This window comes from Calidris pugnax, unplaced genomic scaffold (assembly GCF_001431845.1).
Source record: "Calidris pugnax isolate Ruff unplaced genomic scaffold, ASM143184v1 scaffold171, whole genome shotgun sequence".
In the NCBI taxonomy this organism is placed as follows: domain Eukaryota; kingdom Metazoa; phylum Chordata; class Aves; order Charadriiformes; family Scolopacidae; genus Calidris; species Calidris pugnax.
In genome coordinates this window covers 12,594,994-12,618,515 of record NW_015091064.1, presented here as the reverse complement: position 1 = coordinate 12,618,515, position 23,522 = coordinate 12,594,994, and the positions used below count along the sequence as shown (strand labels likewise).

Genomic DNA, 23,522 nt, shown 5'->3' with positions numbered 1-23,522 from the left:
TACAGTGGGTTAGAGAAGAATGCGTGTTTGGAAAGAAATGTAAAATATTATATGAAAGTTTAATGCTTAAAATGAAATATTTTCATAATTTCCAGTAATGTTTGCAAAATAATAATTTTTAATATTTCTGCAAGCCGTTTACTAAGAGTTTGACAGAGACTTCCTTTTTGCGGCTTCCCCTTTACAAACGAGCCAATTAAGTATGGTGTGGTGCTTTTTTTTCTTTTCAGAAAGATGAAGGTAGTGATGCTAGTTTGAGTGATAGCCACATATCTCCTCCCGCCAAACGTACCTCAAAACATGCTGATCCTGTGTGCAAAGACAAATCAAAATCACGCAGTACTGGGCAGCGAGAGGAATGGAGCATCTCAACTGGACAGTCCAGGTAACTTGGTGCCAAGAGGAAAAATTATTTTTCCTGTGTTGTTAACCCACTTACCCTATTTCTGCAGTGAGCTGCAGCTCATGCTCAAGAGTGTATTTTTGAAGCATGTTATTTTCATACGGTTTTCTTTTAGTTTAAGACTCCAGGAACGTGGGTTCCATCAATTCTCTCGTCTCTGTGTTTCTTTTCTATGCAAATTTGTGCAAAATTGGAAAGTCATGTTATTTGAGATGCAGTCTGAATTCTAGTTTTTTGATACATCCACATTTAGTGACTTAATTGGCATTTTTATGTATGCAAGCAACAAGAAGACGTGACATTTTAATTAGGAAATCAGTATTATCATCTTTAAGGAATGGATAATGGTTGAGTTTCTTCCCATTGTTTTCAGCCTCTCTGCCCTGCTTGGTTATAAGGACTGAAGTAAATTACTGTCTTTTATTAAAGATAGCCTCAATGCTACTATATTTTTATAACTCAAAGGAGAAGTAATTTGTTTTATTTTATAACTCTGATGAATAATATTTTACAGAGCATTCTTGTGTTGATAAGGTTCTTCATATGGTTACAGATAATTATGAGACAGTGTAGACAGTATGTTCCCGGGACATGAACTTTCAGTTAACACTGATTCTTTTGTAGATACTTATTTCATATTTATGTACAAATCAAAATTGTTCTTGCAATGCTTTATACGTAAGAATGACTGTAATTCACTATTGGACGGTCATCTGCTAGGACAAGGTATATTTAAAAACTATGTAAACCTTAAAATAGATCTCTTTTTGTTTGTTTTTCCCTTTTAAACGAGAACAAATTAAATATAGCATATTATGTATCGTGGTCATCTGGGAATGTATTGAAACTCAGGCACCTTCTATTTCTCTTGTTTATAAGTGTAGACTTGTACTGTACCTATTAGAAATTCTAAGAGATTAAAAAAAAATATTTAGTGTGCCTGGGAGAATTTAGATCACTGTGTCAAATGAAATTTGGCCACGATGCTGAAACTCATGTTGTTACTCATGTATAACCCACTACGACATGTCTTTGCATCTTGAGATTTTTTTGCTGTTTTCTGCTAAAATCCAAATTGCTGGGCCTAAGAGTGATCTTGAGTCGCTAAGACTTTTTCCAAAAATTTTGTTGCTAAACCTTTATTATAATCAAATTTCCCTTCTTCAGTTGTGGTTTCTAAAATACTTCAAATATTTGACCAGAAAAATGTTATTGGAAAATTGGATGCGGACATGATTTTTGTAAATGTGGTTTTCTATGTTGTTATCCAGTCCTTGCAAAAATCCTTCCATTACCTTTGTTTTGTACAGATTTGTTATACATTTCTTAGGAAAATAATAGCAAAGCCTATGTCTTCTGTGGCTCTGAGTTGAACTCTTTGTAGTCTCTTGAACTCTAGGCCACGTTCAAGCTCAGATTGCATTTGGTATTAAGATTTCCCCTCCTTTTTCTGTTTCCCATCAGATATGTTTAAGCTTTCTAGTTTGAGAACAAGGAGTTCCTCCCTATCCAGTCCTGGTGTGCAGAATATACAGTTCACTTGTCTATGAAGTACTTGGTGTTTCTGAGAGTGGAAGAGAGATTAAAAAAAAATATTTTTGTTTTCCTTTTGCCTGATTTTATTTCACTTTTTTGCATAGTAATGTTGGAAGATTGCTTCTGACAGTCTGCCAGTGGTTGTAGAGTTTTTGTTCATTTATACTCTACTCTGAATTACCTTTCAGTAGAATCATGTCTAATAAATAAGAATATTTTCATTAAGATAAGAAATTAATGAAGGAACAGTTGCTTATGCAATAAAATTGCAGAAAGCTGGAAGATGTTTTTGTCTTAGGCTATGAAGTAGTAGGAGTTAATTTTCCTAAAAGTTAATTTAAAAAGAAATTAAAAATACTGGGTTGATAGAGAAAATCAAAGTATTTTTTACTGATATTAAATACACCCAGCATAAATTAATCCCATTCAGTTGCATTGGTGATTTTGTTAAATTCATTCTTTTTCTGTGTGTACAAAACAGCTTTTTATCCTTGTACTATTTTATCCAAAGTGTTTGAATGATGATTGCCTTTGAAGAGCTATATCAAGATCCTGTTCTGAAACTTTAGGGGGGAGTTACTAGTAGAAGATGGCATGAGGCAACACTGGAGGGATTAATAAAAGAGATGTTTAGATAATTGCAGGGATTCGTGTAATTGGTATTTGGCACTTTTGTCCTCATTGTGATGCTGGGCAAGAGGCAGGCTCTCCAGAGGTGACATGTCACAAAGGTTTTGAAGTCAGAGTGTATCATGTAACTTTCTATGCTTAATGTTTTATTTTCACTGTGTAATTTTTGCTTGACTGAGGAGCATTAAGATTATTTGTGTGTCTAATGTAATTGTTTCCTAGGTTAACTTCTCAGCCTGGTGCTACACTACCCAATGGACGTAGCTTATGTAAGTGTTCTACAGTGGACCTTTTGGACCTACTTTTATATTTAACACTTTTACGTCAATGATTTTCAGTTGCATATATTTTTAATAACATTACTGGTTACTCTGACCATTTTGAATAGAAAAGGTATTGTTTTGGCTCAGTTTTCTTCCGTCAACATCTTGGATGCTCTCTGTGGACATGGGGAACATTCCTAGATGCAAGTCCATTTCTCTTCTCAATTCAGACCTCTTGGCCATGATTGTGATGTTTTCCTTAATTCCTAAATCTACTGTTGTGAACTAATTTCGGCCTTCCTCTCCCAGCTGGTCTCTTTACTTACTCTCTTTGCTCATTTAAGATTTGGCCTTCTGTGGTTCTTAACGTCACTTAAGCCCACTATTGCTTTAGAGAGACCTGCCTTGTCTGCAGCTCTTGCTACTTCGAACAATTTTCTATATGCTTGTACCTTACAAACTTGCCATCTCATTGCATATCTCAGCTAAAACCACTTTCGTCTTTTCGTATCCCTTTTTCATCAGTTCTGTCTCATTTAGTTCTGTGTTGAATCTATATGAGTGTTAATCCATTGAGCATATTTGGTGTTTTTATTATTTATTGTGGTGCCTAAGGAACAATCAGGAGTGGGATCTCTGTTTGGTACTGTACAGAGTAGCTGATACGGATTTACTTCTGAAATCAATATGTTGCATCTGACCTTTTGATACTGTATTTGAAAGACTAAGAATTGAAGCTGTGGAACAAATGTGCATTTTAGTATTAATGTTAACTTAAAAATATTGCATATTTGAATGCCAAATTTTCATCATAAAATAGATTATCTAAGAAAAAAACCTTGAGTCTGAAGAAATAGCTTGTAAAACAACTCTGATAGAAATTTTAAAGATATATTTCTTCAGTGAACATAAGGGTGTTCATACCGTGCTCCATAACTTTTGGTTTATTGTCCTTGCTAAGTATTTTCTTATTCATTCTTGTTTGTGAAAATGTTGTTTCCTGCATTTTGAAGTAGTAATACAAATTTCTCTTAGCTCTCAAAAGCCATCCCCTTCGAGGGGAAAAAAAGGGAGATGGGGACCATGCTTGCATAAACGGAGATATAGAAGTCAGAAAAAGTTGTCGGTCCAGGAAAAACAGATTTGAAACTTTGAATCAGAGTTTATTGTTTGATCAGCTAGTAAACAGGTATGTGGGGATACTTCAGTTGTATTCACAAAGCATCTTAATGATTTTTTTTTAAAAGTTAGAAAACGCTGTCTTCCAGTGCCATCTGTGTGTTTTACTGTGGGAATGTTTTAGTGCTGAGGCAAGCTAGGCTGTGGTTTGAGTTACAGGCTGGGTCCTGTGCTGTAACTGCCTGTGTTATCCATCCTGTAAATGCAGAGCAACTCACCAGACTTCCACTGGGGAGTAAGTTACTCTGTGTTTACACCTGGATAAACCTGTCTACGTTGGCGGTTATTGCAGAGCAGCTGACACGCTGTAAATCCACACCCTAGTTTGTCTCTTAGTAACCTGTTCATGTAGTGATACCCTAAATGTGATGTAAATTGGTGATTAGCAGCAACGCTTGGAAGCTTTCTAGATTTTACTTGTATGGTTTTGATCATAAAATATCAAAAGTTTGTAGCTTTCTTTTTTTTTTCTTGTTTTTGTTTTTTACCATTTGTTAGTAAATCACATAGGGTGGGTGTCACTTTTTTGCATTTACTGTGCAGACAAAGTAGGTCAGAGAGGGAGGCACGGTCTGGTCTGAGCATAGGAATGGGAGCCAGAAATACTTTTTGTGAAGTATTATTTCTGTGTGACCCTGGGCAGGTCTCTTAATGTCTCAATTTTCCCACCTGCAAAATGGGTTTTAATAGTCACATCTGTGAGAGACTGCTTGCTCTAGTGGTTGGAAAATGATTTAAACATCAGCATTTAATTGCCAAGTATGATCTTTATTGTTAAATGTATTCTGTTAAATCATTTGTTAATTTAATTTTCTTTTTCAATTTACTCAGTAACTACTTGGTATCAGTTTACAAATTTATATTGAGTTACATTTATTTTTCTAGTTGCAGTTGAATCTCCCTCTCCTCATCAACAATAGGAAAAAGTCTACCATGAAGATTGTAATTTGATAAGATCATGGTACTGAAGTCTATATATGAACTTATACTGATAACAGTGTGTCCCATAATCATTGGAGGTTTTTTAAGAACAGGTTAGACAAATGTCTGTCAGGAATGATTAAGGTATTGCGTAGCTTGTTCTTGCCTGGCAGAGCCAGTGGACTTTTCAAGGTCCCCTCCAACCCTATTTTCTTTGATAGCAAACTATAGCATGATTTTACTTGGAGTCGTTATATCACACATCACAGATATTTTAGAAAAATTGGTTAAAATTGAGAGGGGCGCTCATAATAAAACCTTAACTTTACTGACTTCTGTCACCAGAACTTCCATTGACTTTTTTCTAGGCAGGATTTCACCCGTTAGATTTACTTTGAAACAATTTAAAAGAAAGGAACTCAAAGTTTCTGCCTTTTTACAAGTATTATAAAATTACAGTAGAATTCCAGTGGAAATCTACCATAATCGCTATGGAGAGCAGTAACTTGGTGTTGAGGACAGGTGGCCAAATAATTGACTTGGCCTGGCTAATACTCTGTTGTTTTCTTCCTTAGCAACGAAGCATCTTGGCCAAGGTTATTATTTATACACCACTATTGTTTTGACAGCTGTTTACAAATACTTTAGATAATGAAAATGCAGACTAATTAAATAGTAGACGATAAATGGTAGAGTAGTGAGGTCAAATAATGAATGATGAAATTCTATGTGTTAGAGATTTAACATTTGAAAAAAAAATCCTTTGTGTATAAACTCTCTTTCTGAGGCCAGGGTAAGGAGCTGTAAAGCTGATGGGGTGGAGGCATTAATTGCTTTCCCAATATTATAATTATGTAGGTTAAAAGCTTTACTTTCTTATTCTGCAAACTTAGTCTTATCTGACACCTAATCTAACATCTAAGCAATTACAAATTTATATGCTACAATTTACACTGAGCAAAAAAGGATTTTTTAACATTTTTTTAAAATGTTGCAGCCCAATTTGAACCCCAGATTTCAATAGCAACAGCATTTCTTCTTTTGCATACTCCTTAGTTTATATTCATTAGGTTCATCTTTCAGTTTTCTTTATTATGGTTGGTTCTGTAGTTAATTGATAGATTCAATTAGCTGTCCTAAAATGTTCAGATTTTAATTCATTTGTATGTTTAGTTGACTTGTAGACTCTAGTATAGCCATAAGAGACCATAGAATTAGGTATGTTAAGTTGTTGGATGCTATGTGAGAAGTTCTGCATGTCTGCTGTTTTAAGACTGATTTTTTTCTTTTTTGTGTTAAATGTTGCATATATTTTAGTACTGCTGAAGCTGTCCTACAGGAAATGGATAATATTAACATCAGGAGAAACAGGCGATCTGGAGAAGTAGAACGGCTACGGATGTGGACAGATACAGAATTTGTAAGTGCAGAGTGACTCAGGTCTTGGATAAAAGTAATATTGGGGGGAGCGTGTTTGTTTTTGCAATCTCCATACATTTGTCTGTAGCTGTGTCAAAAGGCTTCGGATCCTTTTCAGTGGATAATATTACAAAAACTTGATAAATTCAGAATAAAATTCACAGATCATGTGAACCTAAATCATGTTTTCTTTATTGATAAATTGACTGCCATGCTCTCATGGTGTTCTGTGATGGTTCTCCCTTGGTTTGAAGCACACTCTGGTAGTCTGAAAACAGGACCAGGGAGTTACTTTGTTCCCTAAAACAGCTTGATATTGATGTTAACTATGTATTAGATGGATTAGGTACACTCTGAGAGACTTATTTTATCACATATTAAGTGAAACTGCCTTTGTAGTCTACCTGTGGAGGGAAAAAGACTTTTTGGAAGACATGTAGTCTACCTGTTGGAAGAAGACTTGGGGGCTAGAGTGGAGTATTGCTTCCTGAACCGTGGGCTAACACTGAGAGTGATGTGGGACGACAGTACTGATGAGAGTGTATGTGAATTTTATTCCAGGAAAACATGGATATGTATTCTCGAGTGAAAAGAAGACGGAAATCACTGAGGAGAAATAGCTATGGGATTCAGAATCACCATGAAGTGTCCACAGAAGGGGAAGAAGAAGGTACGGATTGTAAAGAATTGTAAGGGTTTTGTCTGAAATACCTATGAAACGAAGCTGTCATCAACATAAGATAGCAATATATTGCACTACAGAAAGTAGTTTGGTTTTGGATCTGGATTTGGAGTTACTAAATAGACCAATTAACAAGACTGTTGCAAATAAGTACACATTAGAGGATTCCTCCTCTTGTGAAGGAGGAGAAGTTTTAGGGATCTTTACATCGTTTTCTCTAAACAAAAGCAAGTTTATTTGAAAGTAGCAGACCAAAGCCTGATTTCTTCATGTTTATATACTACATTCCCTTACTCCTGTTTTCCGTAACACTAAGTAATTGGATCTTTCCTTAAATTCCCTGTAACAGTCCTCTGGTGGAAGCCAGGATGTGATGCGTGTAGTCTACAACTATGTGCATTCTAACTGACTTGGTATTTCTTATATGCTCGGTGGCAGTTACCAGAAAGAATAGTCAGTTTTGTGTCCTTCCTCTGGGGAAGGTACTAATCAAAGTCTCTGTTTTCTATCCATGTATTGAATTTTAGAAGGCATACAACTGTATTTTAAAGTCTACCTTCTTTTAAAAATGTGGATGAAACTGGCCAGTAGGTTCGAAAAGTATTCAGAAAGAAGGGATTCTGGTTAACTTTGCCATGATCAAGAGCATGCTTGGCTTCCTTGAGAAATCAGACTCAGACTTCAGGGATCCATACAGGGTTCAGCGTAGTGTGTCTTGGTTTTGAACTGAAACTGCTATTAGAGGGATGGTCTTTCCCAATTAATAAGAATGCAGGCCTAATTCTGAGATACAGGATCAGAACTTCTGTCCATGTTAATAAATGGACCCTGGTGGTAGTTTTACACTTGTTTATTTGCTTTGTGCAAAAACGATACTGTGAATCGTAAAGTTGTACTTATTTTCATACCATGTCAAATGCTTGATTTTCTGAGGCCCCAATGGGAAAAGAGAAGAAAGGCATTATTCTTAATTTGAAGGATAATTACTGAAGGAGAAAGATAGTTCAGAAGTGATATGTTAAGTACTTTACAACTAAAACTAATTTGACTACATCTATTTTTCTTTCTGTTGCTTTTCCAGAACCTTCTGTGGGAAACTAGAAGGAAATTTGACAATGTGCTGTAAATTTATCTTGGTCGTCAAATTTCCAGTGATTTGACAATTAGCGTAAATTAATAAGAAGGGAATGATTCTCGGTGTCCATTACAATTTATTTTTAGGATGAAGGATAGCTCTGGCATCAAGTAGAAGTGTTCTGAAAATATTTTTTTCTCCCCTGACAGAATCTCAGGAAGAAGATGGAGATATAGAGGTAGAAGAAGCTGAGGGAGAAGAAAATGATCGGCCATATAATCTCAGACAGAGAAAAACTGTTGAAAGATACCAGGCCCCTCCGATAGGTGAGGAACTAGACGGTCCTCATGCAGTTCTGCTCTACTGACCTTCATTAATACCATGGGTGTAGGAAGGGAGAAGTTGGATGACTGCTCCTGATCCCTAACAGAGTTCCTGTGCAGCACTCAGTGACTTTCATCTCACCTCTGTTTCTGTTGTGAATACAACCATTGAGACACAAATTTTCAATATGCCAATGGTGGTGGCATTGCTAGTGCTGCCTCATTGAACTTTGCAAGTACTTCCATGTGCTGGGCTCAGGGTTGGAGGTGGACAGGATTTAGGTCAAGAAATAGTTGAAAGAAGTTGAATTCAGAAAACAGTCTAAGAACTTGCATAGAAAAAATTGTTACTGTTATGCCCACTTCTCTTCTTGAGTGGTAAGCCTAATTCGTAACTGTAGATAAATTGCACAGCAACAATTTTGAAACTTTTTGCCTAGATGAAAAACTTAGAATAGACTATTTCAGTTGGAAGGGACCTACAATGATCATCCAGCCCAACTGTCTGGCCGCTTCAGGGCTGACCAAAAGTTAAAGCATGTTATTAAGGGTGTTGTCCAAATGCCTCTTAAACACTGACAGCCTTGGGACATTGACCACCTCTCTAGGAAGCCTGTTCCAGTGTTTGATCACCCTTTTGGTAAACAAATGTTTCCTAATGTCCAGTCTGAACCTCCCCTGATGCGGCTTTGAACCACTCCCATGTGTCCGATCACTGGATCTCAGGGAGAAGAGCTCAGCACCTCCCTCTCCATGTCCCCTCCTCAGGAAGCTGTAGAGAGTAATGAGGTCGCCCCTCAGCCTCCTTTTTTCCAAACTAGACAAACCCTGCGTCCTATGTCCTGTGTCCTCACAGGACATAACCATCAGGGATCCATGCAGGATTCAGCATAGTGTCTATTAATTTTGAACCTGTTAATACTTGGTTTAAAATAATGTACTCTGTGCACGTTTGGTTTAGGTTACAGTGGTGTATGTGGTGTGCTACCTTAAGGCAGCTTGGAAATTAAGATTGTGGTAGAGAAATGCTGTGGGTTATTTAAGAGAAATTTAAAGACATCCCATATTACCAGCTGTGAAGAGGTTTCTGTATGGAGTTTCATATCCTGCAAATAAACCAATAATGCTAGTTCCCTGGATGAATTACATTCTGTGCCATGATGGCCATAGCTGTGATGATTTGAGGAGGCTGAGGATGGAATTCCCATGACTGTATCAAGCCAAGTATGGCAGTAGGGAAATAAAGCATAAAAGGTTTTAATTCCCTTCACCCTGCCAGTTCTTTTCTTAATTTGAGCATTCAGAGAAACCAGTGATAAATTGGTAAAGCAATAATAATCAAACACTTTTGCGCTGCATTTAAATTACTTTATTATTCTTTTGTAATTAATGTTACAAACCTGTACCTTCTCTTACTCAGTGCCAGCTCATCAAAAAAAGAGGGAGAATACACTGTTTGATATTCACAGATCTCCTGCGAGAAGAAGCCATATCAGGTAAATGTCAGTCTTTTGGTACACAGTTGTTTGCTTTTCCTGAGTACTTTTCTGTTAGCTTTTCATTTGCCAAACATTCTGGAGTGAGTTGTAACAGTTGGTTCACGCCTGTGTGTGGGTCGTGAGTTGTATTTTAGGTTCAGAACCTGATCAGCATACCAAGATGTATTTCAGAGCACTTCAGAATACCAGTAGAAGCTTTGTGATAAACAGACTGGAAACAGGTGTGCTGCAGTACTGCAGGGAGAGTTGCTGTTGCACACCGTGGCTTTTGCTATAAAGGTGTATGTTTAGTGTTTTAATCCAATGCAGTGCTTTCACAAATATCCCCTTTCTGTTCTACAAAAATAAACAAATCAGGATAATGTTTTTTGGTTTCTTCCAGTTCAAATTTCAGAGGTTAATATATTTTAAAAAGAAATAAACTTTCTCAAAACTTCTAAAAAATAAATCTGTCCATGAACAGAATCTGAGTAAACAAAGTCTCAGCTGAAACTCTTGTCTTACTACTCAATTTAATGGCATAGTGAAAATATGAAAAATAAATAATAGCAGCATCTTACGATTCTACAAGTTTATTTGTAATATAAATAAAAACATGTAATTTTGAAGAGCTTATTTTTGGATCTTAAAGTGCATATGACATTTTTTTGGGCAATCTCAGGACTTGTGCTTGCTAGTAAGATATAAAGAGTGTGAAGCATCCCTTCAGTTCTAACATGCTCATTGCTCCACTGTCAGTTTTTCCTTTCTTGACAGGACGCTGTCATAAAAGTTCTTCCTAATTGCATGATACTCTCTTTGATATGCTTTTAAATATATCTAATTTTTGCTCATCAAACAGTAAAACTGATTGACCATGTTATCCTTTGGCAAAAAACAGCTGATCAGTGCAGTATCATGTTAATACAAAAGATGCAGCTCAATATATTCACTAAAAATACAAGGATTTTTACTACTTCATGCAAAAAAGAGCCAACTTTTTTAAAACTGAACACCTTTTTGTACAGAAGATGTAAGGTACTTTCTCAAATGTTTCTGAAATACTCAGTTTTCTGAAATACTGTCATACTAAAATAAGAAGTGGTTTATGCAGACTGAGTAGTATTTATACTTAGATTCAGAGCAGAAGTCAAACTGCCGTACGAGCGCTTTGTGAAACGGTTCTGCTGTTCAGAATTAATGACCTCATAAAAAGAGACCATATGCTTTAGGAAGTATGGAAGTTTCTCAAAGAATATTTAAAGGGAAGCATGAATTTGACTAAGGAGATCTTGATTATTCTGGTATGTTGGAGGTGGCTAAAGTGGTTGGAGCCTTTCCTAATTCCAGTTGCTGCCTGATGAACTTCAGCAGCTTATTGATCGCATACTCGATCATACTTGCTGAGGTAACGTGGACAGGACCACGTATCTTAATGGGGGTCTACTGTTCTAGTAATGTTGAAAGTTAATGTTGAAATTGGATATTCCTGTGACAGTAAAAGATGCTGTTCCCCTCCTAGATTATTTTGATGCCTAATTAATAAAACTAAAATTTGCAGAAGAGTACTGTACGTGCTGCTTCAGTTTTATTTTTATAAAAGAAACAAAACATGCTGTTCTACTGCAAAATGGACTGAGTTTTATGTTTATTTTGCTACTTCAATAGGAGAAAGAAGCATGCGATTCACAGCAGTGATACAACCTCTTCAGATGAAGAACGTTTTGAAAGAAGAAAATCTAAAAGCATGGCCAGAGCAAGAAATAGGTATGAAAACATCCTTGGTCTTTAGGAGGCTTTTGTTTTTTATTATTCAGCAGAAAAAAGCAGAACTATTCTATAATGTCTTGTCAGTTCTGCAGAGGTTTTTTGATTCCGCCAGTGGTTACCTGCAGACACAGTGTAAGAAGATTGCTGGTTATATATTAACATAAATTTTGAAGTCTTATGAGTAGATAATTAACAATAGTGATAAAAAGATAGAAAGATAAGAATATCTGATTCAGTTGAGTTATCAGACAAATAACTTCCATCAGTTAAAATAGGTTTTTATTCTTGGTGTTACTTGATCCCAGTTAGTTCACTTGTACTCCCAATGTTCATCACTGCCAGTGGAGAGCGTCCTGTTCTTTTGGTCAACGTTGTTTCTTTTGTGTTTAATCACAATAGTCAGTTCAGCCTGGTTCTCCAGACTGAGACCGACTCGAGGACAGGTAAGACTGCGCTGGGTGAAGGGATCTGTAGCTAAAAAGGCCGGCGAGAAGCTCTTTTGGGGGCTTTTTTAGGCACAGGGCAAAGCCTCCTCCTCGAGGTCGAGGCCGTGCAGCAGGTTTCTGCGCCTCTGCCTTTGTACACGGTAAGTTCTGTTTCTCTATTAAACAGACAACTAGCACGTTCATTCTAACTGACCATTCTGTTGTCTCTTGCTTGCAGATGTCCAGCTATGGTTAGAACCAGGTCAAAAACTCTTATTAAGAAAGCCGTGGGCACCCAGACAGAGGCCCCACGCAAACATGTAGGTGTCCAGGCCTCTGGCTGCAAGGAGTGCTGGGGCCTGGCCATTGCCATGGAGAGTAGTGAGGACAACACCTGTGTCAGATGTGAACAGGTGAATGATCTCCTCAGCCTGGTGATTGAGCTGAAGGAGGAAGTGGAAAGGGAGTGCGAGAGGGAGATGGACTGTTGTGCCCACTCCCTGGGAGTAAGGGAACATGCTGATCATGTTGAGGCCTCACATAGAGCAGAGGACTCTCCCCCTTCTTCTCACCCAGCAGTAGAAGGGGATCCCAGGGAGGAAGGGGAATGGAAACAGGTCCCTGCTAGGGGGAGCTAGGGCTCAGTGTTGGGACCATTTCTGTTTAGCGTCTTTTTTGACGATCTCGATAAGGACATAAGGTGTAACATCAGCAAGTTTGCAGATGACACCAAGTTAAGCAGGAGTGTTGACTCCCAAGAGGATAGGGAAGCTTTGCAAGAGGATCTAGATAGATTGGATCACTGGGCCAATGCCAATAGAATGAGTTTCAACAAGGGCAAGTGCAAGGTCCTGCACTTGGGCCACAACAACCCCCTGCAGCGCTACAGGCTCGGGGAAGTGTGGCTGGAGCTGCCTGGGAGAAAGAGACCTGAGGGTTCTAGTTGACAAACGGCTGAATATGAGCCGGCAGTGTGCCCAGGTGGCCAAGAAAGCCAATGGCACTCTGGCTTGTATCAAAAATAGTGTGACCAGCAGAAGTAGGGAGGTGATTGTGCCCCTGTACTCAGCACTGGTGAGGCCACACCTCGAGTATTGTGTCCAGTTTTGGGCACCTCAATACAAGAGAGATCTCGAGGTGCTGGAGCGAGTGCAGAGGAGGGCAACGAAGCTGGTGAGGGGGCTGGAAAACAAATCGTATGAGGAGTGGCTGAGGGAGTTGGGGCTGTTTAGTATGAGGAAGAGGAGGCTGAGGGGAGACCTCATCACTCTCTACAACTTCGTGAAAGGACACTGTAGAGAGGTTGGTGCTGGTCTCTTCTCGCAGGTAATTAGTGACAGAACGAGAGGGAACGGCTTCAAGCTCCAACAGGGGAGGTTTAGATTGAACATTAGGAAGGAATTTTTCACCGAAAGAGTGGTCGGGCATTGGAACAGGCTGCCCAGGGAGGTGGTGGAGTCACCATCCCTGGCTGTGTTTAAGGGCCGTTTAGATGCAGTGCTAAGGGACATGGTGTAGGGGAGGACTTTGTAGAGTAGGGTAGATGGTTGGACTCGATGATCCCAAGGGTCTCTTCCAACCTAGACGATTCTATGATTCTAAGTATCTGTATAGAAGCATAAAATTGTCTTTATGTTTAAGGAACTTCCAGCTAGACAAGAATAATTCCCAAATAAAAATGTTTGTTCTGGTTACATTATCAGTCCAGGAAGGTTGTCTCTTTAGGCTTTTAATCTATTGGTTCTTCCCATTCCAGCAAAATAGTCAGAACAATATTTACTTGGTGGCTTTGTTTTATTTTTGTTGAACAGGTGCCTGCCTTTAAACTTTAGAGCAGAAGACTTAGCTAGTGGAATCCTGCGAGAACGTGTCAAAGTTGGGGCAAGTTTGGCTGATGTTGACCCTATGATTGTTGATAAATCGGTAGGTTTTGTTAAAACATTTTATTCTTCTTCTCCCAATTACACATAACCAGAATTCACAACAGCCTCTCATTAGAATTGAAGTAAATCCATAATAAGTTCACTGATCTTTTTTGATTTTTTTTTTTTCCAAAGCTGTTGTCTCTTTATTCCTTTGGGCTACAAAGGACTTACTTTTGTCCTGTAGCTAATCAACAGGCTGCATACATATTGTAAATAAACCAAGATATCATTTGCTCAACTGTATTTCTTTGTTTACAGTCAGTTTTTGATTACTTGTAGTGGTGGAAACTGGGATATGCGGAGCAGTGCAGAAATCACAAGCACTGACCACCTGGGTTGGTTAACTCAGTGTGAGCCATGTGCTTATTCAGAAACAAGGATGCACAGTAGCTTATGGTGTGTGTTGTGCAGAAGCTGCTGAATTATTCCTAGAGCTGAACACTTTCACAATGCAGGGAACTCCTGTTGATAAATGCAATGTTTTTTGTAATTTGTTTTCAGAGCTGTTATAAAATAAACAAAGGTACTTTTGTGGAAAGCTATTACAAAACATGCTTTATTTTGCTCTTTTTTTTTTTTTTTCCCTAAGGTGCGTTTTGATAGTATAGGGGGATTGAGCCATCATATCCTTGCGCTTAAGGAAATGGTAGTGTTTCCTCTTCTCTATCCAGAAATATTTGAAAAATTCAAAATTCAGCCACCAAGGTAGGTGTATTTACTCTTCTTGATGTATTTTATTTTATTAAGCTCTTGAGAATGCTTCACTTGAAAACACATAGAAGATTGATTCTTTCCCTCAAGTGTTTACAGTTCAAATAGACTTACATGTTTGCTACCCCACTTGTCTATTAGAATGTAATAAGTGGGATGAAGAGTTACAAAAATCTAGTTTATTTTTCTTGTGGCAGGAAGGTAAACTTTGTGATTTGGTCAAAGAAAGAATTCTCAAGTGTTCTATTTAGTAGTACCTTGTCCTTTTTTCCCATTATGTTATCGAGTATTTTACTAAATCAGACTAAATGCTGATGTTTCTTTTATAAAAGTAATCTCAATGATGTTATGTTATGATTTTAATATTTATTAATCAGGCATTTTGGTGTGTGATTTATATGGGTACACATAATCTAAGTAAATTGAAAATTTGGGGATATTTCTGTCATTTAAAGGAAGTACATCTCTTCAAAGAAGTAGCAAACACTGACTCAAGTGTTGGCTAAGATTTAATATTTGAGGGGATATTTAACTACTGTAAAACAATCTTTTAGAAGCTTAATATGCCTTTGATTAATGTTCTCTAGAAAGCAAAGATTTACTGATTTGAAAGCATAAAACAAACTTAGATTTTATGAAGTCATGTTGAGTACACTAAATAATAATACTAGAACTTAAAGTCTTTCTTCTCCAGGCTCCCTGTCTTCATTATAAAATTTGACTTGGAGTTTTTCAGGAGACGTAAAATAAGTTTGTGACTGTGTTGATCCATTTATCTTCAGGGGCTGTTTATTCTATGGTCCTCCTGGAACAGGTAAAACCTTGGTAGCTAGAGCTCTAGCTAATGAATGCAGTCAAGGAGACAAAAAGGTGGCTTTCTTTATGAGGAAAGGAGCAGACTGTCTCAGTAAGTGGGTTGGTGAATCTGAACGTCAGCTTCGACTCCTTTTTGATCAGGTTAGAAAAAAATACATATTTTTTCCTACAATTTCTCTGTATGTTGTTTGTTGTGTTTTCAACAGCCAAATTTATTTGCACTTGAAACTAAATAACTGTGAATTGTCTTAGATTGGGCAGGATTTGTCCAAGTTATATATTTAGATGATAAAATAGAGTAATGGTGACAACATTGTTCTTGCTCTTTAAACTGAGAGGAAGAAGTGACATGGCTTGTCCGTTAATGAAGCAGACAAAGTAGTTTTGGTAAAAATTGAAAAAAAATAGTAAATCAGTGACTTTGAGTTTGACTGGTATGTTCAAGATAAATGCTACATGGAGCAGGATGCAGGATTGCATCAGCTGTGTATATTTTGGTGTCCTTATTTGACTTGGAAGATGATGGACAGGAGAGAGTCACATAAAGCACTGAAATGCAGTTCCTGAAACAGAAGCTGTTTTCAGACACATGTCTAAACAAACAGATTATGGGAAGATAAAATACTGTTTTCTGTGACTAAGTGTAAAGTGTCTCAGTTTGTCTTTAATCTCTCCAGCACACAGTAAAACTGATACACTGGTGCCATCTTGCTTATTGAAAGGAAAATGCAGTCTTTTTTTTCTTTGTCTGAAACAGGACTGTGGTTGAAAATGCAGTTTTCTTTTCAGACTGTACACTTTTTAACAAAGGTGTCTCAGTGTATGTGCTAGTTTAGCATGTTAATGCTTTGTAATAAAACCCAACTGTTTTCAGTGTTGGTGGATATGAATTCAGTAATTATGAATTAACAGTGAATTCAATTTTTTGTTTTGCATACCAGGCATACTTGATGAGACCGTCTATAATCTTTTTTGATGAAATAGATGGCTTGGCTCCAGTTCGTTCTAGTAGACAAGATCAGATTCACAGGTAATATTTCTCATATGCTACCATTATCTTGGTATATACTACATTATCTTGATAAACTCTTAAGTGTAATTTTACTCAGTTCTCAAGAAAGGTTTCTACTTTTGCTTTGCTACTTACACTAGAAAGTGTAAGATTGTTGAGTTTTTTTGGTGTCAAGTCATTTTCTCAGTTCTTCAGAGAGGCTGTAATTTACTGGGAATCGAATTGTGGTGGAGATTACTCTTCAGCCACATCATTAACTTCAAGGTTTCCACAGCCTTTCTTTTGGTTGCTGGTTTCATACTGTAAACAGTCAGTCTGTTACCAGCCCGATAGAATAAGCAGTTGAAAAAAAAAATAATAATTAAAATGATGAATTGAATGTTCTGTGAATGAACGGGAAACTCTTATCCTTTTAATTCTGGATAGAGTGATGTGCAAACTTATCTTGAGTTGCTGTTGTGTCATTTTTTAAAAACCTGTCTCTACAAAGTCTACTGCTGGCTGAAATTTTTCCGGGCTTCATTTAGTCTCGGTTTTGCTGCACTTTTTGTGGCAGTGCACTTGTATCCTCCACTTTATATAGGGGGACATTTGTATCTCTCCATGCACTCAACTGAGGGAGAGAGAAGGGAAATTTTGGGGCCAGCAGACTGGAAGGTTTTGGGAATGTGTGGCTTTCTCTTGGTGCACCTTTCCTCTGCCTGGTGCTACGGTTGCTCTAAACAGGATGATGCACATACTGGTAATGGAAGAGAACTTTTCAGAGCTGTAGTAAATGGCTTCCTGAGCACACAGTGCCCAAAACTTTTAAAGGAGGAAGTTTGAATTTGATGTAATCCTTACTGGAGTCATAATATTAAGTACAGTATAGATTGTCTCAAAAGGGTCCTTCTTGCTTTGAGACTTGGAAGTTATGCCATGTTTTTTTTTTAAACTTAGCTTTTTTTCTTTGAAATTATGAATGTAAAAGTAAACATTCTTGCAGTGTTCTCTATGCATTCTTTTTTTGAAAACTCTCTTTTAGCTCTATAGTGTCGACTCTTCTTGCCCTCATGGATGGACTGGATAATAGAGGTGAAATAGTTGTAATTGGTGCTACAAACAGACTGGATTCTATAGATCCTGCACTCAGGAGACCTGGTCGCTTTGACAGGGAATTTCTTTTCAACTTGCCTGATCAAAAGGTAGAACTTACAAAGGACACTTAATAATTTTTTCTAGTATATTAAACGTTTGAATGCCTGACAAACAAGCTTATGAAATAACAATATGCATTTTTAATTGTAAGAATGTTTTAATTTTATGAAGACGTTTTTAGTGAAAACAAATCAATGGTATACATAAAGTTGTATTGAACTTCAAATCTTCAGAATGTAAACAGAGAGGTAAATTGTTCGCATTAAACTGAGTTGCTCTATCTAAAGACTCCGATTTTGTATAGATTTGTATAATGAGCCGTAATGATTGGGATTTTGGAAGTTGTGGGAAGAGAAAATAACTTTTTTATTATGTAGACTGCTAAGCACCTAAAAGTTGTACATGCAAAGTCAAATGTTATTATAATGGCAATAGGAACGTTTCAGTTCCATGTTCTAGGCTTCTGTAAACTCAGCCATAATATTTCATTAATTTATACTTAAATTTACTTTGCATATTGATATATGTATTCTATGGAATTTTAAAATGAAATATTTTTGGAATTCATGTGGGTGTACTATGCTTCTCAGCAATAAATAAATAAATTGCTGAGGCATTTGACAGTAGAAGCTGTTAATCATAGGTGCAGCAATTAAAAATTAAATGATAAAATTATGATAATTCCTACTAGAACATTAGTTTTGATCAGTTCATGTATAATAATGTTGTTGATTAAACAGCAATTAAAATGTGTAACTGGCATACTGAAAAAAAATTACTGCTTATATATGAAATTAAAAAAGAAGGGAAAACCTTTGCTCTTGAGAGACTTTTGAGTACTGTGTTCTCCTTTAATGTGTCTCTGGTGACGTGTCAAGAACAGGTAAAATAATTTTTTACTCATGTGAATAAATAGTATTTCTGTCTAAAATATTATGACATTTGGTTTTGCTTGCTAATTTTGATCTCTGGGTTTTTTTTTCCTTTTTTTCTTCTTCTTTTTTTGAATCAGGCACGAAAGCACATTTTACAAATCCATACCAGGGATTGGAACCCCAAATTGTCAGATCCTTTCTTAGGAGAACTAGCTGAAAAATGTGTTGGTGAGTGTTTTGATGTCAATATTTTTACTATAGATGCCTTTTCTTCTGTGTAAAACTCTGAAAGTATGTTAAATGTATCGGCAGGATGTTTTATTATTTTTACCTTTCTAAGCTTCTGTACTTTCAACAAAATTCTTTTTTTGTAATAACAAAATATGCTTCTGTCTTACTAAAACACAGAATGAATAGCTAGTAGTCATTTGAAAATACAATCATGTTTCCTTTCTGTAACATCACTGGCCTTATATAGGATGCATACCCTCAAAGAGAAGCAAAATGAAGTGGGAATTGGAGTCTTTAGGTAGACTTCCCATTAAATTAGTATATTACAGAAGAGATAGGAAGATGGGGTTTTTCTACTTATGGAAGGAAAAAAAGATCAGTACTTGGTTTTGGGGTTTTTTGGGAGTTTTGTTTCGGTGGTTTTTTTTTTTTTTTCATTTTCACTGACTGGCATGCTCTCCTCTGACAGAAATCCAACAAACTAACCAGCCTTTCTAGAGATGAAATTTTTCTGAGATTGTCAGCACAGAACAACCCCAAAGTGTAGATATAGGCAGGGGGCAAAAAAAAAAAAGCACCACGCCATGAGTACATTAGATATACCTTTGGAGCACCCAAAGACCTGCTGTACTGAATGGAGGATGGTTGTTCAAGGTAAACCTGCTGCTTAAAAGCTAATCAGAAATAAACCCAAATATGTTCTAGTGAATTTAACAGAGGAAATGACCCTAAAACACACACCACAAACTCTTCTCGACAATTTGTCATGCAAAGATGCATCCTCTGTCAGTCATCTGCTTGGAGAAGCACTGAAGTTCTCAGAAAAAGGACATTCTCAAATATCTGTCCATTGGAATCCATCATCAGAGAAATAAGAACTTTAAATTGAACATCAGTCCATTCAGTCAGCTACAGTACATCCGAATTATCCTCTTCATCCACAGGGACATCTATCATCGAAGCAGCATCCCTCCGCTTTTGATGCACAAAGACCTCAACATCTTCTGGTGAGGAGAAACCATAACTATCCAGCAAACTCCAGTTTAAGCTTTGCCGGGTGTAAGACAGCATGTGCCAAACCCATTTCATGTAAATTCTGCTTGAGTTGTGCAAAGACGTGGTGCTGCTTAGTGGGAGAGAGGGGAATAGATGGGATAAACCCCACTTGTTTGAAAATTCACCATGTTTTTGTGTTGAGAACACAATTATGCGTTTTAAAATTTCAGAGTGTAGGGAAGGCCATTTGTAGGTTTGACTGGAAGATGTTCTTTGTGCTCAATAAAGCCTGTCAGTTCTGTGGAAAAGTCAGCTAACAAAAAGAAACACCCTTTTCTCTTTTCTTTGGCTTTCCTACTGTCCAGTTACTGTGCACTCGATTGTCTCCATTCTGTATCTTGGAATTTCCATACATCCAAGATTAAAACCTTTTTTGACTATTACAAGACTTTTTAAAGCAGCCGAAGTAAGACGTGTTTATCTTCTTCGTCTTGAAATGGCCTCCTCGTTTCTAGAAGTGAAATCTGCAGCAACTAATTATTTAAAGAGCCTCTCCAGATGCTTTGTGACCATTGCACATGGGACTGCTTGGTGCACTTGTCACATTAATACAGTATATACTGCTCTGCTGTTTCCTCTTGTGGGCAGGTTTTCTTTAAATACAAACAAACAAAACCCCCCCAAAAATGACTCCCTGTTCCCCAAATAAAAGCTGCCTGGGCTCCACGGGCTTTTTGCACAGCATGGTTTATACCTCTCTCCAGTCCAGCAAACTTGGCATCACTTAGCTACGAGTGCATGATGAAAATTTCTAATGAAGAAAACTGCTGAAATTGTACCAAAGTAGATGACTTTGGGGAAGCAGGTGTAGGTGCGAGTCAGATATTTTATTTTTTTTTTAAGATCTAGAAGTGTAGTTATAAAGAAACTAGAAGGAAAAAGCCCCAGGACTTGCAAAAAATAGGTTATTTCCTGAGCGTTGATTTTTTTTTTATTTTATTTTTTTTTTTTATTTTTTGTCCCAGGTGTTAGGGATTTACATACATTTTAGGAGATTTCTGTGTATGTGAGAATTAAAGAACCTGCTTCACTGAATGTGACCGCACAACTGCAGTGTGTGCGAGGCAAAGGGAAGCAGCTTGGGGAGAGCATGGAGACCACACACTAATGTCTTATTAGTACCTTCAATAAATTTGAGTAATTATGTTTTTTCCTGCATAGAACTATGTGCTGGAGATGAGCCCTAGCTATCCTGAACTTCAGAAGTCTTTTCTTACCTCTTGTTCTTACTTCATTGTTCTGAATGAGATCTTTCTGTAGATAGAGACTGTTACCCGTGAACTCAGTTGTGTAGGAAACAAAACATAACAGCAACTGAAAAAGTGTGAATTCTTCCATCTGTCATCTTGCAGTTGACATTTTTACATTGTAATAAGGGTTATTTAAATAATGCTAAATAGAATTATAGAGAAGCCGTCGTTCTCAAGATGTTTATTTAAAATATTCTGTGCTTATTGTGGCATTTTGTGACAAAATGATGTCTTGTTAGATTTTTTTTTTTTTTTTCCCCCATCATAATGTAATGATGGCAGGGGAAGTTTTGGCATTAGTGTTCATATTTGTCACTTTTTTTAAAAAAAGAAAAAACACCCATAATAGTTATTTTTCATTTCTGTCATCACGCTGAGTTGTCTGCTAACTTGCTTTCCCCGCAGTCCATTTTAGGAATTGTCAAGAGTTAACGTGATGTAAACTTTAAAAAGTGGTCAAGATTGTTCACCTGAACATTTGACCTCGCTCAGTAGCTGTTTGTTGTAGATTTTGGGGCAATTTTAGGCAGAAGAAATTTTAAAGAGGGCATAATTCTGCACAGTAGAAGCGGAAGAATATGACTTAACAATTTCAATAATCAAAATGCTTTCTTTGAAAACCTGCATGAGGATCTGCTTGTTTGCTGTCCTCCTCTTGAGAAGTTGTACTTCACAAATGTTCAGCAGAGTGCGGTGGTGATGGGTAGAACAAAATGGGCTACTTGACAAGAATTCTTGTTTTGTGCTAAGCTGAGGTGTTCCAGTACATTTTGTCTGCCAAATTGAACATCCTCTGTGAGATGCTTCAAAAATGGAAGCAAATGCACGGAACCTTGGTTTTATATTATAGTGTCAATTTGGGCAAAAATAAATTCAGGTTGTTTACTGTTGGCATGATACATTTTATTTTGCTTTGACAGTACTTTACTCTTGTTTTTCTTCCTCTTAATCAGCGTGCATTTACTTCTTACAAATAAAAAGCGCTTTAACGTTTTGCAAGATACAGGATTTTTGCAGTTTTCCTGTCACTGAAATGGATGTACAGTATGCACAAGAGAGTCCCTCAAAAAGAGACACCAATTATTACTCTTCAAATGTAATTGCTCCTGAGAAATGAAAAGTAGAAATGGAGACTAATTGTGTATCTGATCACCTGAGAATTTAATTTTAAAAATAGGCTACAGGCTATTATTTCCTAATTTTGCAATTCTTCGGAGATGTACAAGCGGTGATTAAAATGACTGTTAGAAAGTGATATTACAGCATTTATTAATAGAAAAATTGGAAAGGATATAGCTACTGAGCTGCTGAATCTTTTGTCATGAAGATGCTAAACTAGTTTTTAAGGTGACAGGCATTCAGGGTGCTACGTATCTCTAGCACGTCTTGGATTTAAGCTTTGATTTAGTGCCCCCCCAGCCAAATTGTATAGTCCGGTATGCTTGTTAGATGAGGAATGGACCAATTTATATGGGAATGTGATACCTGATATTGAAAGAACAAAGAAGAATTTAGAGGAAAAAGCTGATGTACTTGTAGCTACTGCCTCCTGGGTTTACATGGTTGATGCAGTGTGCCTGCATGGTTTTGATTTCATGATGGGGATTAGTTAGAAAAAAAAAAAATAACCTTTGTGCTGAAAACAATTAGTTGCCTGTTGACTAATATAGTGGATGTATTTGAACATATTTCAAATGTCACGTGTATTTGTTTCAAGGTTTCAACTTGTGAATGTGAATTACTATATACCTTTTAGATAACAGTCATTCATAGTGTGTGCTCATCAAGTTTACACCATTATTTCTACTAACCTTTTTATAAATGGAAAGCTCAGTTTAAAAGTTGCAGGAGGAGTCTGATATTTATGGTGATCTTCCCTCTGGATTTTCTTTTGCTTTTAAAAAATTATTTTCAAGTAGGTATGAGAAACTTGGGTGGAATTTGACGCCTTGGCCAATTTAAGTCATCTTTATAGCTTAAAAGTTTCTGTCTTTTATTATTATCCTCCCAATTTATATATCTGAAAGATGGGGATGGAAATGATATCTCCCGTATTAATTGCTTCCTTTTTTATTTTTCAACACTGTTTATGGAATCAGCTTTGTTGCTTGTTGCTGTATGGATATTGTAAAAATATGTGTGGCAACAGAATCCTCATCAGAGGATGAAGAGAGAAAGAAGGCAGGCTTCAGTGTTGGGAAGGTCTTTGGTGCTGCCAAAAGACCGATACAAAAATAGCATAGAAAAAGTGCAAATGGTGCAAGACCTGGTGGGAAGGAGGAAGTCTGGTTAAAAAAAAGTTGATCGAGAATAATTTAACTGAAGAATTGATTAATTAGCTTCTATAAACACTTTGTTGCGAGACCATGAACTTTTATGTGGCGATACCTCGGTACAACACATTT

At 37.0% G+C, this 23,522-nt stretch overlaps 1 protein-coding gene across 1 annotated transcript in view; it reads left to right on the top strand.

Annotated features, from left to right (window-relative positions):
* The first annotated feature begins 356 nt into the window (after positions 1 to 356).
* ATAD2B (ATPase family, AAA domain containing 2B) overlaps positions 357 to 23,522 on the top strand; it is a 65,207-nt gene continuing 42,041 nt past the window's right edge. Inside the window, exons 1-13 of the mRNA XM_014956884.1 lie at positions 357 to 385; positions 2,792 to 2,838; positions 6,250 to 6,352; positions 6,913 to 7,021; positions 8,318 to 8,434; positions 9,852 to 9,927; positions 11,578 to 11,676; positions 13,916 to 14,027; positions 14,619 to 14,734; positions 15,523 to 15,697; positions 16,498 to 16,586; positions 17,593 to 17,752; positions 18,718 to 18,808. Of these exons, the coding sequence (XP_014812370.1) occupies positions 6,275 to 6,352; positions 6,913 to 7,021; positions 8,318 to 8,434; positions 9,852 to 9,927; positions 11,578 to 11,676; positions 13,916 to 14,027; positions 14,619 to 14,734; positions 15,523 to 15,697; positions 16,498 to 16,586; positions 17,593 to 17,752; positions 18,718 to 18,808 (1,222 nt within the window). The 5' untranslated portion in view covers positions 357 to 385; positions 2,792 to 2,838; positions 6,250 to 6,274. The remainder of the gene's footprint in view (positions 386 to 2,791; positions 2,839 to 6,249; positions 6,353 to 6,912; positions 7,022 to 8,317; positions 8,435 to 9,851; positions 9,928 to 11,577; positions 11,677 to 13,915; positions 14,028 to 14,618; positions 14,735 to 15,522; positions 15,698 to 16,497; positions 16,587 to 17,592; positions 17,753 to 18,717; positions 18,809 to 23,522) is intronic.